Source organism: Cygnus olor, chromosome 4 (assembly GCF_009769625.2).
Source record: "Cygnus olor isolate bCygOlo1 chromosome 4, bCygOlo1.pri.v2, whole genome shotgun sequence".
NCBI classification, from domain to species: Eukaryota; Metazoa; Chordata; class Aves; order Anseriformes; family Anatidae; genus Cygnus; species Cygnus olor.
The window spans coordinates 6,673,651-6,689,993 of NC_049172.1; the positions used below are offsets into that span (position 1 = coordinate 6,673,651).

The window sequence follows — 16,343 nt, forward strand, 5'->3', positions numbered from 1 at the left end:
TACACATAATTAACTACACCAAAATTCAGAAATTCTCTTTGAAGGAGGTGGGGGGGAAGCATCTGTCCCATCCCTTCATTCCCACTCTCAGGCCTCAGCTGTCTGCCTCAGAGCAGGGGTGGGGGAAATTCAAGCAAAACCCAAATGAACAAAAGCCCTGTTTTCAACTTGTTGCTTGGAATTTCATACCATAGAAGCCACATTATCATGAATTACATACAATTTAAAAAAAAGAAAAAAAAAAAAGATTTTGTACACCAGCACCAATTGATCTCAAATATAGGACATGAAAGATACTGAGTTTTTTTTTCTCTTCTACATTAAAATACCAGCAGTCAGAGGAGACATTGGACTATTTGTGTCAAATACTCCCTCAGTTGAAGATCAGAGCGATAAAGGCAAGCAAATCTCTGGTGCTGCAAGTATTTCTTCACTAAAGTGGCACCGCATGTCTTCCCCATTGATTTCTTGGATCCTCTTGAGACTAGTCTGCACTCTGTAGGATAGCAGTACTTCTGTGACAGTGGCAAAAGTAGCTGTCCCAGCTGCAGGAGCTGGAAATACTATTGCTTTTTGCACATCAGGGCTCAAAATTAAAGTTGTTCCAGTGACAGCTTTAGCTGTTTTAAATATTTACTGTTATTATACTTCTGTTGTGCAACAGTGAGACATTGTGCCTGTCAAATGCTGTGTGCACTTGCTGCCTGAAAGAATGATACAGCCTCAGGAAACTGTGGGGAGATTAAAAAAGAAGAGAAGAGTTTGTGTTGGCTGGAAGGGCTAGCCTGAAATTTGTCAGTGTCTTCAGTGGCTAAAGCTTGCTTGTGAAAATTCCCTACTAAGAGAATGCTGCATTGATTAAAAATATGAGGGGGCTCTGACTGTCTTCTGCTGTCCGTCCTGTTCAAGGATTATGGAAGCTTTTTGTTTTTTAAATCTCACTGATGTTGCTGGGGCTTGTGCTTGTTTTTTTGAGGGCTGACTTTGGCCTTTATAAACTTCTTTGCTCTTATTACCATGTAATGATCATTTCTTCTGTGCTTAAACTTAGCAAAAGGGAATTCCCTGGTTGTATTCCCAACTGGAGCTGAAGCTAGGCTTGGAACAGGAACCTACCTGTCATACCTGCTGTACTTGGTGCACCTGGGCACGTGAGTGAAGCAGCAAAAACAGAGAACGTGAGTTGCTTTGTTATGGGTTAGCCTAAACCGCCCTGGGTTGAAGATTGTGGAGTATCGTGTACCACATGTCATAGATCTAAATACTTGTACATAGAACACTTTTACATAGAATACTTGTACATAGAACTCTGGGGGAATTGATGGCTTCTAGTTTAGATCTGGAACAGTTGCTAAATTGTTACAGACACAAATACACACACACCCTTCGTAAGCCTGAAACATTTCCTTGATCTAAGTTTCTGTGCTCTGTTTTTTGAAAGTTCTAGTTTTGTTAGTTTCTTACTATTGACCTGAAATCTCAGCATTTTCATGGTGCCCTCTTACAGAGGCAAATGAGTCGCTGTGCCACTGCCTCTCACCTGTCAGCCCAGAGAGGAGCTGGATCCGGCCTGGAGGTCCATGAGGACTGACCCTGGAAAGGTCCCATCATCTCCTTCACTACAGAAGCAAACTCCAGGTACCCAGTTGAAAAAATTGTTCGTGATTTGTATTATTTTCTTCAGTTTATATTTGGCCTCCTTGGGAATGATTGCCAGGGGACACACTGACTAGCTCGATTTATAAGAATACATGCTTTTTTTGTGTGTGTGTGTGTGTGTGTGTGTGTGTGGGGAGGATGGGGAATTTCTTAAAAGAAAAAGTAATGCCTTATACACATCTAGATTTTCAAATAATTTTGCCCAGTCCTTTTCTACATGGCCAGTTAAGTCTAAAACCTCAGAGTTCTGCTCCTATAAAGCCTGAAAATCTCAAGTCCCTCAGTTCGCAGGCACTGACTCTATTTCCAGATCTGGGAGACATTATACTTTTCAAGGATTTTGCTCTGGCTCAAATAGCTCAAGAGAAGCCTTTGTATGGAATACAAAGCTGTGTTGCCACATTAATACAGCAGTCACTGAATATTTATAACTTCATAGCAATACATCTGCAGTATTTGTGGGAGTGTTTCTAACAGAAATGGGAGGTTTCCCCAGAGAACAGATAATTTCCTGAAAATGTTTAATCAGCCCATTTAAAATAGAATTTTAATTAGCATAAAACCATATGTGGACGCTAACTCTCCTCTGCAAGGTTCTCTCATTATTATAAAATCCCAATATTGTCTCTCTGGCTTATTTTTATTTGTAATGGGTCTTGGCACAATGAGTTGTTGAAATTGAGGAAATGTGACCCTCAGTGCTCATAAGCCTGAACATCAAATCCCCCCCCCCCCCTTCCAAATTAACATGTAGTTCAGGAGCAAGATTTGTGCATATTTTCAAGGTTTCTGATTATAAAGGAGTTTTCAGTTTTTCCTAACTGAAATGTAAGTGCAAGCATCTCTTAGTACATGTGAAGCAGAGATTCAGAGTACTGAGAGCCTGAGGGGAGGCTCGCTATGACCAGCTCAGGTTCCTAAAGATGTCAGTGAATAACGTACTACTAATGGACTAGCAAAGACTGATCTCTGTGGGGCTTCTTTGGACAACACTATGCTTACCTGTATTTTAAGACTGTTTTCACAAAGCGCAGATAACGAAGGGGGGGAGATGTCTCTTTAAGCTACTGCTTATCTGAAATTTAAAGTATTCTTTTACCTTCTGCAAGTTGCATATGTGATCTTTTTCTCCTTTTTTGTGTATAAGCAAGCCTTCTTGCATCCTCCTTGTATCATCACATGTTCACTTAAATGTTGGAATATCGCACTGTGTGAACGCAGGCTATTATACCCATTAATTGTAGTTTATTCCTTTATTTATAATGTGTAAATGCAATAGAGAGTTTTTTTTTTTCTGTTCTGGGTATCATTTATCTTAGGCAACTTATTAAACAAAGCACAGTTTCCTTTAAACACACTTTTTGTAATCACTTTAATGCGGTAGTATATAATTAGTACTGATTTACATTTTTAATTTATACAGTTTGACTTTAGAAATTAGCTTCACTTTGAACATAATTCTTTAAGCTTACGATGGAGTACAATTATTAGTATTATGAAAGACAAATTTATATACAAAGTTTATACAGAAATGTATTAATGAAAAGCAAAAACTAAATTTTGTGTATTATAACTTCATAATCTTTGTAACTTTTCATATTCTTTCTCTTTTGTGCATAAAAATCTCCTTTTAAACAACTCTTGAACATTATTGAAAAACTGAAATGAGTTTATAAACAATTAACCAAAGCACACAATATATCTTCATATATATCTTCAGCTGTCAATCTGGAGAGAAAAATCAGCAAAGAAAGGGTGTTGAATTAGGGGTGACTTTACAAGGAGTCTTACTAATTTGCTCTTGTGATACTGGATTTCTTCCAGAGTTGGCCCAGGTGCGTGATTCCAAGACACTGGAGGTGTGATGGGCGCAGCGGTACTTGCTGGAGGCTGAGTTTCTCTGGGGTGCACACCACTTGGAGACGTGGGGATTGTCAAACAGAGGAAAGCTGGAGATTTGCACTGTAAGAAATAATGAGAAATGTTACTGAATGGGCTGTTTGTGGTGTTTTAGACAGATCAAACACAGTATTTGTTGAAATGAGCATGAGGGACTCGCAACAAGAGTCTACTTCTTTAGATCCACCTGCAGCAGCATACTGGAGTATCAGCTCCAGTATTCTCCTCTCTCATTGCACAAGAAAGTATGGTGACCTGTGGATAGGTGCAATCAACATAGCCCAGAAGTTCTGAGCTGGAGTTGTTTGCAGAACGATGATATTACCAATAGAAATGTAGTATTTGCATGTTTTATCTGCGTTTTTTTTTTTTTTTTTTTTTTTTTTAATAATCAAACAAAAATTTCTGGACAACTTCTCGTAAGGAAATACAGCAGTATGAAGTTGTTTGTACTGGACTGTCACCAGACTCTTTTTTCTTTAAAATTCTTTATCTGTTCAGGAAATGTCCAGTCCTCCTAAGTGCTGTACACAGATTGTATTTCATTGCTTTGTCAAAGAATACTGGAGTGTTAGGTTTCTACTAAAACCATGAATTTCAAACATGCAGTTTCTCAGAGAATTTTAGACTTTCACCTTAAATGCATATTTTTGGTCTACGCAAATGAACATTTCCTTTCAAACCTTGTTATTTTTCTATTAATATGATATTTCTGTAAGTGGTTTAAAAGAGGGAGGGAAAAAATAACCCCCAAACCACCAAGCTTTTAAAATCTTGCCAGGGCTATTCTGCTGCTTTACAGTTATGGCACAGGTGGCTCTATAAGGCTTTGCTTTTCAAAAGTATCTTTAATGCTATTGTATTGTAACTCCTCTGAACCAATCTGGAGACAAAAAAACAGCAAGAAAGCTATAGAGAGGCCATATTTTGCAGAAGAGGAGGTCCTCTGAATTTGGCATGGATAATTCACAAGCAATTTACAGAATGTGCTGGATAAATTGTGTTTTGCAAGTTCTCCCACATCTAATTCACCTTCTGTCTCCCACATGATGATTTTTAAAAGCAACAGAAATCACCTATTCTAACCCCAGGGGTAGTTCCCCCTCCCCCCTTGAATGATTCATCTCACTTTAGCAATCTGCAATTTATAAGCACCTCTGCTATTACTAAGTTTTTCATCAAAACAGTTCTTTCCAGCTTCAGGGCTGTTAGCCTTCGGAGCTTTTTTAGCTATTTGGTGTAGGTGACTTCAGCCCCACTCAAGGAAAGAGCAGTTAGGAAATCCCATGTAGGAGCAGAGCTGCCTGTTGAAAAGGGAGGGAGTAGATTTTTTTTTTCATTTTCAGGTCATGCGAGAGAACTAGCTTTTTTTCAGTTTTGTAAGAATTTTGGAGAGGCCTGAACAGATTTAGAAGATAAGCAGCAGGAATGGAGGTACCTGTTTTATGGTGCAGGCACTGTACTCCAGTGAGCAGAAGAGCATCAGGCTCCAGTGATGAGACATGGGAATACAGTTCTCATAGGGAGAAATTGCCCTCCCCTCTTACATGAGAGAAGGGCAGCAGCAAAGACCTCACTGAAGCTTATCCGCTTTCAGTGCCACAAAAATAATGCTACACCAGTAATAATGTGCTGTTCTGCAGACTTGGAAAAGCTGGAGAAGCAAATTGAATCAAAATAACTTAGCTAACAAGCCTTTATTATATTCGCCTTCAGGGATAAGTTGTATCATTTTGTTGTTGTGAACAAATCCTATTTAGTTCCTTTTATAACTCTAATAATGAAAAATTCAAAATACTACTCACTGCTACAATTTCCATTTTTAAAGTTTCAGTATCCCTATCAGGGCCTAAACTCATCTAAAGGAAAGGAAGATGCAGAAGAAATATAACTGACTTTAGGAGCTACTCAGTCCAGACTATTCTTGCAGAGATCAACAAACCGAAGAAATTCAGTGCTTATTCACGTACTATTCAAGGTATCATAAATTTGGTAAAGATCTCAAAGACAAGATTTGCGCATACACTAACAGGATGCAGACATCCTTGTTCTTGGCCTTAAACTTTTAATGGCAATCATCCTTCTGTACAAAAGGAAGTTTGTGTGCTCCTTCATTTTCAGAGGGATTATCAAGGTAAATTTTCCAGGTGATTATTTCACTATAGCCAATGCTCAGAATGAATGCAAGGTAATTCACAAGGTCTGTAACCTCAGCTGGTGATCTAAGTTCAGTTCCTGGTAACCTGGTTCTCAGCACAGAGGCTGAAAACAGAATTGATTAAAATATACAAACAATAAACAAGCAAAAATAATAAATGCTGTAAAATATTTATTTACTTCTTAGCAGCAAGCCTAATGATGTATTTTCAATGAATGGCAGACATGTAGTTTTAAAACTGCTATGTGATTATATGTGGAAGGACACAGGTAGCAAATAGTAATGAAACTATTAGAGATCTCATTAGGTGCCCGAAAGCAAGACAGTCAAAATCACTAACAAACATCAGAAAATTCTGCTGTTCATGGAGACTGTATCACCACCAGTAAGTTTTCAAGCACTTAAATGACCACTGTCTCTGGGTTAATCAGCATTTCTGTACAGCTCTATATAACTTCTTTGCATCTGTACAACTTTATTTAAATATTCAGTGTTTGATACTGCTAGTGTGTTCTGTATGTAGGGCTACGCTCTAATATAGCTTTTATTTGTAAGCCTTTTAGTGGAGTGTCTAACTGCTTGCAAATTTGCCCTGCGGTAACAAGAATAGGTTGAAGCCTGACAAAAGTAAGTTCTAATATAAACCAGAATGTCTGCTGGTTATGTTTATCTTGTGAAATCAGACCTCTGATTGAGATGCTCTTCCATTCTATTATGTGAATGCACTCTGATGAAAAGTACTTCCACAAGCATTAGTTTCCATGACGAATAATGTCTGTGTGTGTTTGTATACATGCTCTTACCTCTGTTAATTAGGCATCTGTTCCTTGTCTGTTGGGGTCCTTGTCGGACGCTAAAAAGAAGGAGATGCAATTAATGAATAGTCCTGTATATATCAGTGATAAATTAGGCCAGTACAGAACGTCTTTCAAAGTTGAATAATTCTCAAAACACATACCTAGGGTGAGTCGCCTGTTATGTGTTTTCCTTCAAATGTGAATACAGCACACGTCCCTGGGAGCAGAGGAGTAAGAGAGCAGCCACAAAAATAGGTGAGTGTTGAGTGGGAGAATGACATGAGGTGGGCTTTGTACTTTTAACAGCACGGCTGGCCTCTTTTGGTGGTGTAAAGATGTGCATTTGTGATGGTGAAGTAAATTAGCAAGGCCTGAGGAGTAAGTACATGGAATATCCAGTTGTTTTTCTGAATTCCTTAGCTAATGGTTTGACCTGATTTGGTGACAAATGGGCAGGAAACTGATTTTTTTTTTTAAACTGTGAGCATCATATGAAGCTAAAAAATACTTAAGAAAGTGGAAATAAACCAGGCGAAAGATGTCACTTCACGAGTCCAATGGACAGCATCATAAACTGACAACAAATACATATTTACAAGACTGGCAGCCCTGTTGAGGTCATAAAATAAAAAAAAAAAAATTTCTATGACTCCAACACACTCCAGTGCCATATTACAAAAGTTAATATATGCTTGAGGACGCTGAGTTATTTAAACTTGGCTAACAGAGTTCAGTAAGGAAGTTTGAGTTCCCATGGCTCCAGATGTCAAAATCAGGGTCTGTCATTGCTCATCTTCCTACTGGCCACCAGGCTCCAGATTAAGTGCTGCTTTGGGGAAATGTCTCCTTAGATGCCACCTGCAAGCTGGAGCGGTGTCAACTGATGAATAAGCACTCTGCAAGCAACTTGGACTAAAAGCAAGGTGCTGATGAGGGGTTGAGGAATGAAGCCAGACGTTGGGGGGATAGTGAAGCTAATCAATAAACTGACGGTTTGTGAAAGCTACATAGTGCTCTTCTAGGTGGTTTTTGGATGAGGCTGAGGAAGAGATTTGGTCTTTGGCAGCTGGTTGAGCAAACTTAATTAAACTTTACTGTCTGCTTTACAGTCATAGGCGTCTACGAATGTGGATATCAGAATCTGTAAGAAGAAGTTCTGTTGAAGGTTGCTTTTACGGCAGGGGATGACCTGGCTGTGCACAGTGCCTTACAGGAGCGGGTCTGTACTCAACAGTCCACAGCAGCAGGCAGTGAAGTTGTTCTTCTGGATATGAAGGCCACTCTCAGTGACAGAGAGACACCAGTAATGACCAAGTGTGTAAGTACCTACTGATCAACAGCTAATAGCTCACCTATGAAATAAATTAGTTTCACTTCTGTTCCCTGTGAAAAACTCATTGGAAAAAACTCCTTGCCTTCCACAGCAGACCAGCTACCCTGCCAGTCTTGACAAGGATTCCAAGACTGGAACAGCTGCAGAGTCTGAATGGCCTGTTTGTCCCACAGGTGTATTTGTCACTGGAGGACTCTGCATGCCTCCCAAGGCCTGCCTTTATTTAGAACTATTAGGTTGCTGACTACTTTTTTTTTTTTTTTTTTTTAAAGGCCGAGCTTAATATTTGCATAATGTAGCATTAGTTTTCTAAAGTCCACCTGAGTTATCGTTTGTCTTCTGTGGCCTTTGCCTTGCTCATCACCCAGCAGTGAAGCAGTTCTTCCTGCTGTGCTGAGTGGAGAGCAGCTTATCAGTTATTCCCAGTTTTGATGGGGAATCTTATACAATGCAAATCAGTATCCCTAAAACAAGACCTAGTTCCAGGTTCCAGAGATCAGCTATGAGGGGATAACTATGTACAGGCAATTCAAAGCATCTTATGTAGTTTCTGCAATTTTGTATTTATTTTTAGATGCCGGATGACTAAATCTGTGGGATGTGGCACATAAGGAGCCATAATGTAACTGCACTAGAAGGCAGATTTTTAAATCTCATTTTCAGAAACAGCTAAGTGAGATTTGTACAGGTAATTCAAATGTCTAAAAGATTCAGGTAGGCACTGTGTAGGTTTTTTAAAAATAGGTGTGTGTTACGAATATGGACACAGCATGCATGTAAAAGCTACGCTCTTTTAGGACTTTAAAGGAAATTTGTCTCATCATCCTCATGTAGATGTTATTTATGCTGCTGCCATTTGTTCTGTTCAGGGACAAGCACAAACCCATGCAACTAGAGTTTTGCTTTATGCTTAAGGGCAAGGAATCAGTTACCACGGAGCAAGCTGAAGTCTAACCATGTTTGGATGCTTGTCCTGCCCTTGTGGGACCCTACAGCAGCAGGATGCATCCACCATGCTGTGAGAGCCTTCTGGCTTTCTTGGTTCGGTAACCTGTCTGCCACAGGAGACCTATGGGGATTTCAAATGCTGAGACATAGATCATCAGTTCAACTGTTTCAGTCCTGTTATCCCCTCTCGTCTTTCTTGTCCCGCGGTATTTCACGGTTGGAAAAGTGGCCTTCCAAGTCATGTACGTGCCTAACTTACAGATAAAGTTTCCCATAGGCAGTAGACTACTTCTAGTTCAGCACTACAGCGGTTTCAGGAAAGGTGCCAAGAGAAACCTTAAATGTCTGAAAAAAAATCTAAGTTGTTCACATTTGAAAATGGAGCTTTGGTCCCCAAATCATTTCTGTACTTCCATGAAATTTTACTAAAAATTTGTTGTTGCTGTTGTTCTGTTGGCTGGTTTACCTGTCTTTTTGGCAAAAAAAAAAAAAAGAGATAAGGTATTATCAATGCCTATAGATTAGACCATGTATTTATTGTATAGTAGTGAGATAAATTGTTGCCTGTCTGTACTTTTCCACAAATGAACATTCTATATGCTTAGTCCTTATATAGTTGTTCTTAAAATAGTTATTGTTGCCTTTTTTTTTTTTTTGTAGCTATTTCACTCCAAGAGTGACAGAATTTCCTTTTGCTTTGCAGTCTTTTTGTATGTGTGTGTTAGGTAGTCCTATGTTAAACTGTTGCAAAATGAGATATAGACTTCAGGATAGTATCAAATGTTATAATGGAAGACTAAAATGACTGCTCCTCTCATTAATAACTTTCATTACAGTGGAAGCAAGATCAAACTTATCAAGAAACTAAAAATTATGTTCCTTACTTATAGCAGAAATTTTCTCTCATTAAAATAAAAATCAAATTCCGTTTCTAACAGGCTTTTGATAGGATCTGTTTAAATGCTAAATCAAGTCTTCAAAACAGCCTAGGACAATGGATCTCTAAATCCTAATTTCAAACATGGAACTTGGAGGTAGTCCCATGTTTTTAAAGGTACAGCTGGGGAGTCTGTATACAGAGGTAAGAACTAGAATTTGTTAAACAAATCTAACTACTAGCTATCATGCATACAGTTCCATTAAATGGCATGTGGTACAAAAAGTCTCTGCAATGAATGCTTTCAGGTCTGCTTTCCTCAGGAATTACTGAAGAGAAAAGAATGCAATTGTTATTTTTGTTTCAGGCAATTTATTTTTGTCTGGACTTAGGTATTGCTTTTCTGAGATCTTTCTTTACTCTTGTCATTAATATCCCTCTAGCTGTAGAGTTCCATCTGTTAAAAGTTCTTAGGTTCAAGAATTTAAATTTTTGATAATACGTGTACTGTTGGACAGGAGAGGGGCCTACATAATTATTCTTCCCATTGTAATTCTGCTTTATATTATATTTCTGCTTTATATTCATCACAGGAAATAAAATGGCATAACAGAGGGCAGGGAGGTTAGGATCAGAAGGGAACACAGTGATCATTATCTGAGTTACTGGATAATACAAGCATTATTGTTACAGAAAAATTTAAATTCTGGTGTTGATACTACATTTCTGCTGGTATGATTCACTAACTAACTGGATTCTGGAGAGAGAGGACAGCACCAGCAACATGATTGATGTGGCCTTAAAATAAAACCCTACAGCCAAATGGTTTCCAACAGTTGCCCTCGTGTCATGGCAAGCTTTGCTTTGCCTACAGAAAACAGCTTTTAGGAACAGATGTGGCAATCCCAGGTCCTGAGGCTCTGAGCGCCTTGTGATGGCTGATGGACTCGGCCTACTCATGATGCTGGGCCCCTACAGACCACGGAGGACTTGGATTAAAGCTGAAATAAATATAAACAGTCTGAACTGCAACTCTGCCACTGGGCCAGCAAGAGTTTCCCTTAATTACAGTATCTCAACTATCAAGTCTATGTAAATACAACACTGCCTAATAGAATAATGAAAGCAGTCCTGTGGATTAGTTTTTGCTCTTGCAGTAAGGAAATAACATATTTAGCTGGTTATTTAAATAGAAAGGTTGTACTAAGTCCAACGTAAAAAAAGAAACACTACATTTCCCCTCCAAGAACTTGCACATATTAAAGTTTACAAAATTCAAAGGCCTAAAGCCAATGCCATCTAATATTTCAAAATAATACGAGAAAATCATTTGCAGGAAATACAGGTGATTTATACTGAGCCTCACAAAGGGGAGAAAAAAAACATCTTAAATGACCAATGGCATAGCTTTTACTAATGAGTCACAATTGTGAACTGCTGTAGCAATAGAAAGCTCATCAAGAACGCGCAAGTGCAAATTGATAGCTGATTTACAAATAAAATACTGAAGTCATCAAGTAAATTGTCATAAAGAAATCATCTACTCTAATATGACAAAGCAGTAGGAAATAGCAACTACAGAAAAGCTGAGCCACGAAGACTTGTTAAATTTTCTGCCCCATTAACTCTCACTGAGCTCATCTTTGGGATGAAATCTTGACCCTGCTGAAGGACCGATTACACTAAAATAAATGTGGAAAGATGCAGAATATGCGCATTACAAATCCCATGCCTGATCCAAAAGTCTGCCTATGCTTTGGATGAGACCTCTGCAGTGTATTTATTAACAGCTCAAGTCTTTGGTGTTTTGAAAGCCAAAAGAAAGTGTAACTTAACATGCAAGTTTTCCTTTCCTAGTCTGTTTTCAATACTGGTTTCTCTAAGGTGGCACATTGTTTCCTTTAAATAAAAAACAAACAGCAGAAATCAATAACAGAAGTTTGCTGTAGAAATAATGAGTAACTATAACAAGCTGGACTCTAACATTCTGAACACCAAACTTCTCTCTCCAGAAAAATCATTTTAAAAGGCAGAAAAATATCTACTATGTGCTACAAGTAGATGTTAATTTCAGCATTTATTCCCAAGAGTCTTGTGGAATTTTTTTTTTCCCCATCAGTGAGTTGTATTGATTCTGGGGTTAGATTACAGAGTTTTGGGTTTTTATTTTTTGCTTTGGACAAGTGATTTTTTTCCCCTCAAAATCCCAGTGAAGACCAGACAACTACAGTGCTAGCATGAAGTAAATTCATTATGTTCACACTGGGGTAACGGTGAAACAGTTTTCTATGGTACCAAACAAACTAAAAGTCAGACATGCAACCGGGGGTATAAACCACAGTTTTTCCCTTAAGCAGTTAAACCAAGCCAAGTAAATCTTCCCTTCAAATACAGGCATCTTCAGGTTAAATAAATAAATAAATAAATCTTTGCACAGATTAGACCTCCCCAAGTAACCCCCTGGACTGACAGCGCACTGCCGCAGGTAGACCCAGAAGGGGCCACCCCCGTACCCTTGCACTGCCGCCAAACAGCTCGTGTTGTGCTGCTGGTGCGCAGTCTGGGCGCTGCGCTCCTAAGCTGTTCCAGGTCCCTGCACTTTTGCTATTAAGTGTTCCACTGCACTGACAAAAAGCTTTGTCAGTTGAAGATGATTTCTTCAGTAAATGCAAACAAAAAGGGCATTTAATCTCTCCTTGCGAGCAGCGTCTGATAGCTCTCCCACTCCACTGAGCAGCAGACTAGCTTTGGTTTTTCTCCTTCTACTAATGTACTTAAAAGACAACAAGAAAATATTTTTGTTAATGCATGGCCTCATATAAAATGAGGGCATAACCTCTTCTTCCAGCTGTCTTGTTAGAAGTAATTAACAAAGCTCCTCACTGTGCCTTTCTCCTTAAGCATATCGTCTAGCTTTGATGCAATTCTCTCAGTGACTCACTGTGTGGGCTTTTGCAAATCTTGTTTTTGTGCACCTTCATTTACTCCATACATTGAATATAAAGGAGCTGAAGAGCATTTCTGAGAATTGTGAATTTCACCAAGTAGATTCAACACTTTCAGATGGGCATAAAGCGTGCTGGAGTTAATATATATTAGCAATGTATGTTTGAAGTAGTTACGTTTCTGTTAACTGACACTATTCAATAGCACATTTGTTTTGTTCAGCTACAGAAAGTTGGTGGTTTCATAAAAGATGCATAGACCTATGCATCACTTAACAGCGTAAAATAAAAGTCTTAGGAGAACAGATTTAACTCGGGATTTTAACCAAATGCAGCAGCACCTACATTTAGGCAAAATAATGCCAGGAAGCCTCTTGAATAATCAAGTAATAGTGGAAACAGGTATCTCTAAGATTCAGAACCATAAGCAACAAGAACCTTGGGAGTTGATAGGCATGTCACTCATAACACCAGAAATCACAACCTCCATTTTTGACCTCATCTATAGGAGCCAAAATTCATAAGATTGTTTTCCAAACTGATCAAGACTCCCATCAAGAAACCTAAATGTTCAGATTCATACCTGTAGAGTAGACTGTAGTCTCTGGTTTTCATTCTGCCACCGTTTAAATTTGTCAAGGGCTTCATCCACAGAAATTGCCCCCTTTTTCACTTGTTTCTGCAAATGGATAAGTTCTTCCTGTTCAGCAGGGATGTTGTGTTTCACAGTGCTATAAGCTACTGTCTCGCTGGGGCGTCTGTGTGCTGCTACAAAATGTAAAAAGATATATATTAGTAACTCATTTCATTCCTTTCTATTCTCTCTAATCTGATATCAATTAAAACCACACCATCTATAGGGTGGTTTTCCCTGCCCCTTTCTCTCTCTTTCTCCCTCTTTTTTTTTTTTTTTTTTTTTTGGCAATGAGGGAAATACAATGAATCAATGAGGTATCTACCATTAGTCATTGGCAGCAGAGTAGCATCTTAAACATTTCATTCCTTACTATTGCCCTGATCCACAGATCCATTAACATCAGGTCATACAAGAATTTCCTTCCAGTGCTAAAGCTATAGCCCAGACACTTTAAAGGAAATCATTGACATGTTAAGACACGACATTTCCACAATGCCCCCCACTCCTTCTTCCCCAGCTTCAAACATTACATTTCTCAAACGCTGGGGTTGAAATTTGGTCAGAAAGCATCATGAAATTTCACATGATTTTTTTTTCTTCCCAAATATAATTATTAGATACACTGCAGTGACAAGAAGCTGTTCCAACCTAGTCCTCCTACAGATTATGATGCAGGTGCACTACTGAAGGGAAACGTCAGGAAGAGGTGCGTTATCAGGTGCACAGCTCGGTCCAGGGAGGTGTAGCACCATGTATATCTCCAGGACATCGATACGAAATGGCTGGGACAGCACACATCTCTGTATGCAGATGTTGCAAAGGTAACATAAAGCACTTGTTTCAAACTGCACAGAGAGCGCAGCCAGGCTGTGCGTTTAAACCACAGTTATTAATTGGGTCAGTTTTTCTGCTGTGTTGTGCACCGATATCTTTAAGTGAAGAAGGACCAGGCAAAGAAAAATACATTAAGGAAATTAAAAAAAACCAGCTACTGTGACTTCTCCTACTCCCTCCTTTTGATCACATACCATACTAAGACAAATTAGGTGTGAGTCTCTATTTTTTTTTTCCATCTCTGCTAGTTGTTTCTATATGACAGAGTGATAACCCCAATGACGTGCATCTGATACGATAATTTGGAGATCAGACCAGTTTAAGTAAAATTGCATTTTTCTTACCAGCAAAATGATGGGAGTTGCTGGGGGGTTCCTCAGACCCATAAAATTTATTCTGTTTTATGTACATATATATAATTTTAGCTGAGGTATGCTACCTATACTACTATACTAGTATACCCCGTTACTAAAAACTATAGAAATGCAGTAAGACCTAGAAGGTCCTGCACTGTTTTCCTCAGTGGCTTAGTGTTCATGGTAACTGATGTCAGTAGCATGGGAAACTCCAGTTCCCTTTTGCAGAACTTTATAGGCGATTGCATGCTGCTCTTCATGCGTTAATCCTCATAAGCTACTTGTTGAAAGAAGAGGTAAGAAAAATATTCACTCAGCGTTCATTCATTTTGTCTGTAACATTGTTAGTTATTTTAGGGAACCATTAAAGGAATTTGGTAGCAACGTTTTGATGTGCAACAACTAAATAACAACCAGGCTGCCACTAGTAATTCATTCTACATAGATCCTGGGGCACCCAGGAGAGAACTTGTGCTCCACTCACTGCTGCTTTTCCATAGCTGGAATTAAGTGAGCGCAGCTGAGCCCTCCAGTCCTTCCTTTTCTTGCTTTTAATCACAATGGAGAAAGCAAACAGAACGGCATAACGTAACTCTAGCCGTACAAATCTTTCCCAAAAGACTGTAACTTTTATTTTTCTTTATTTAATTTAATCTCTTCATGCTGCAGTAGCATTAAGGATATAAATCATGTGCAGGAAAATAGATGCTAAATCAGTCAAAATCAAGTCACAGCAATTCTCTACTAGTTCTACTGAAAAACATCAAGGTAGTTAAAGAGCTAAATTAAATTCTGTACCGTGCCTCCTGACATTGCAGTACATCTTGTTGTAGTCACTGGGCATCTGAGTGGCCTTTTGCTGAAACACTACAAAGTTAAGAACATAATGAAGTTAACCAAAACTGTTAAGAGAAGACATCACACATTCTGAAAGAAGGATGGAGGCTCATGAAAGCAGGCTGGAATAAATTTCTTATTCTAGCCTTGGAGTACTTCTCAACCCACTCATCAGTCTAATGTTAATTACCTGAAAATTTGTTCTGTTGCACAGAATGGCAGGATTATTGATATTACAAGATATCATGACAAGAAGCTTTAAAGAAAATAAAATTGTTGCATTAGCATTACTTGTTTAGAAAAAACAAAACAAAACAACACGTAATCTTAGAGTTCTTCACATGGTATGGACACGTACTATAGTCTTTATCTTATTTAGGCGAAAAGCTAAGGCAGGAAAAACACTAGTACCAGGCAAGAATAATGACAATGCTTAAGTAAGAATACACACGTGTATTCTCTTGCTCATACAGGCACCAAGAACAGCAAGGCCTGCTTACCTGCTCCCTTACCCTCGCCCACCACTCCACTGCTGTCAGGTGCCTTGAGTACAGACAGCTTGGATTTGCCCTGGAATCTGCTGCTGTCAAACTTTTGCTGGCAACGAAAGTAAAACCCAGATGGCTGGAACTGCTTCATTTCTGACTTACCTACTGTCATATATACCTCGCCCTCTTAAGTCTCAGTTTTGATTTTAGCTAAAAAAAACCCAAAACAACAAACTGATAATGTAGAGTAACTCCTTGCAGTGAAGTTATCTTACTGACAAACGTGCCAGTTCAGTGCAGCAAGTATTTGTTTTGGGACCAAGGCATGGTACAACAGAGCCGTGTGCATGGCACGCTCTGCACACACCCTGCCGTCCCGGCTGCTTGCTCATGCAGAGCAAGGAAACCCAGCGGAGCTCAGTTTGCTCCTTGCCTGCCTGCTCAGGCTGCCACGTACGATTCTTCAGTTTCTCTCACGAAACTTGTGAAATGGAGGATTGAGGCCATTCAAACTCTGTGCTTGCTACACAGAGAGGTGGGAAGGAACAATTCCTGCGAGCGTTTTCTAAATGACG

The 16,343-nt window shown here is 39.0% G+C and overlaps 1 protein-coding gene across 7 annotated transcripts in view; it reads right to left on the reverse strand.

The window, feature by feature from the left end:
* Window positions 1–2,400: 2,400 nt before the first annotated feature.
* The window catches only part of BANK1 (B cell scaffold protein with ankyrin repeats 1), a 143,564-nt gene continuing 129,621 nt past the window's right edge, over window positions 2,401–16,343 (reverse strand). For 5 of the 7 annotated variants that reach the window (XM_040555592.1, XM_040555593.1, XM_040555596.1 and 2 more), the window contains 4 exons: window positions 15,242–15,310; window positions 13,200–13,384; window positions 6,520–6,569; window positions 2,401–3,621 (listed from right to left, as the gene is read on the reverse strand). In XM_040555592.1, the coding sequence (XP_040411526.1) occupies window positions 6,525–6,569; window positions 13,200–13,384; window positions 15,242–15,310 (299 nt within the window). In that variant the 3' untranslated portion in view covers window positions 2,401–3,621; window positions 6,520–6,524. Of the gene's footprint in view, window positions 3,622–6,519; window positions 6,570–6,674; window positions 6,731–11,062; window positions 11,571–13,199; window positions 13,385–15,241; window positions 15,311–16,343 lie in introns of those variants that run through there. The other 2 variants (XR_005819417.1, XM_040555597.1) reach the window with 2 other exon arrangements.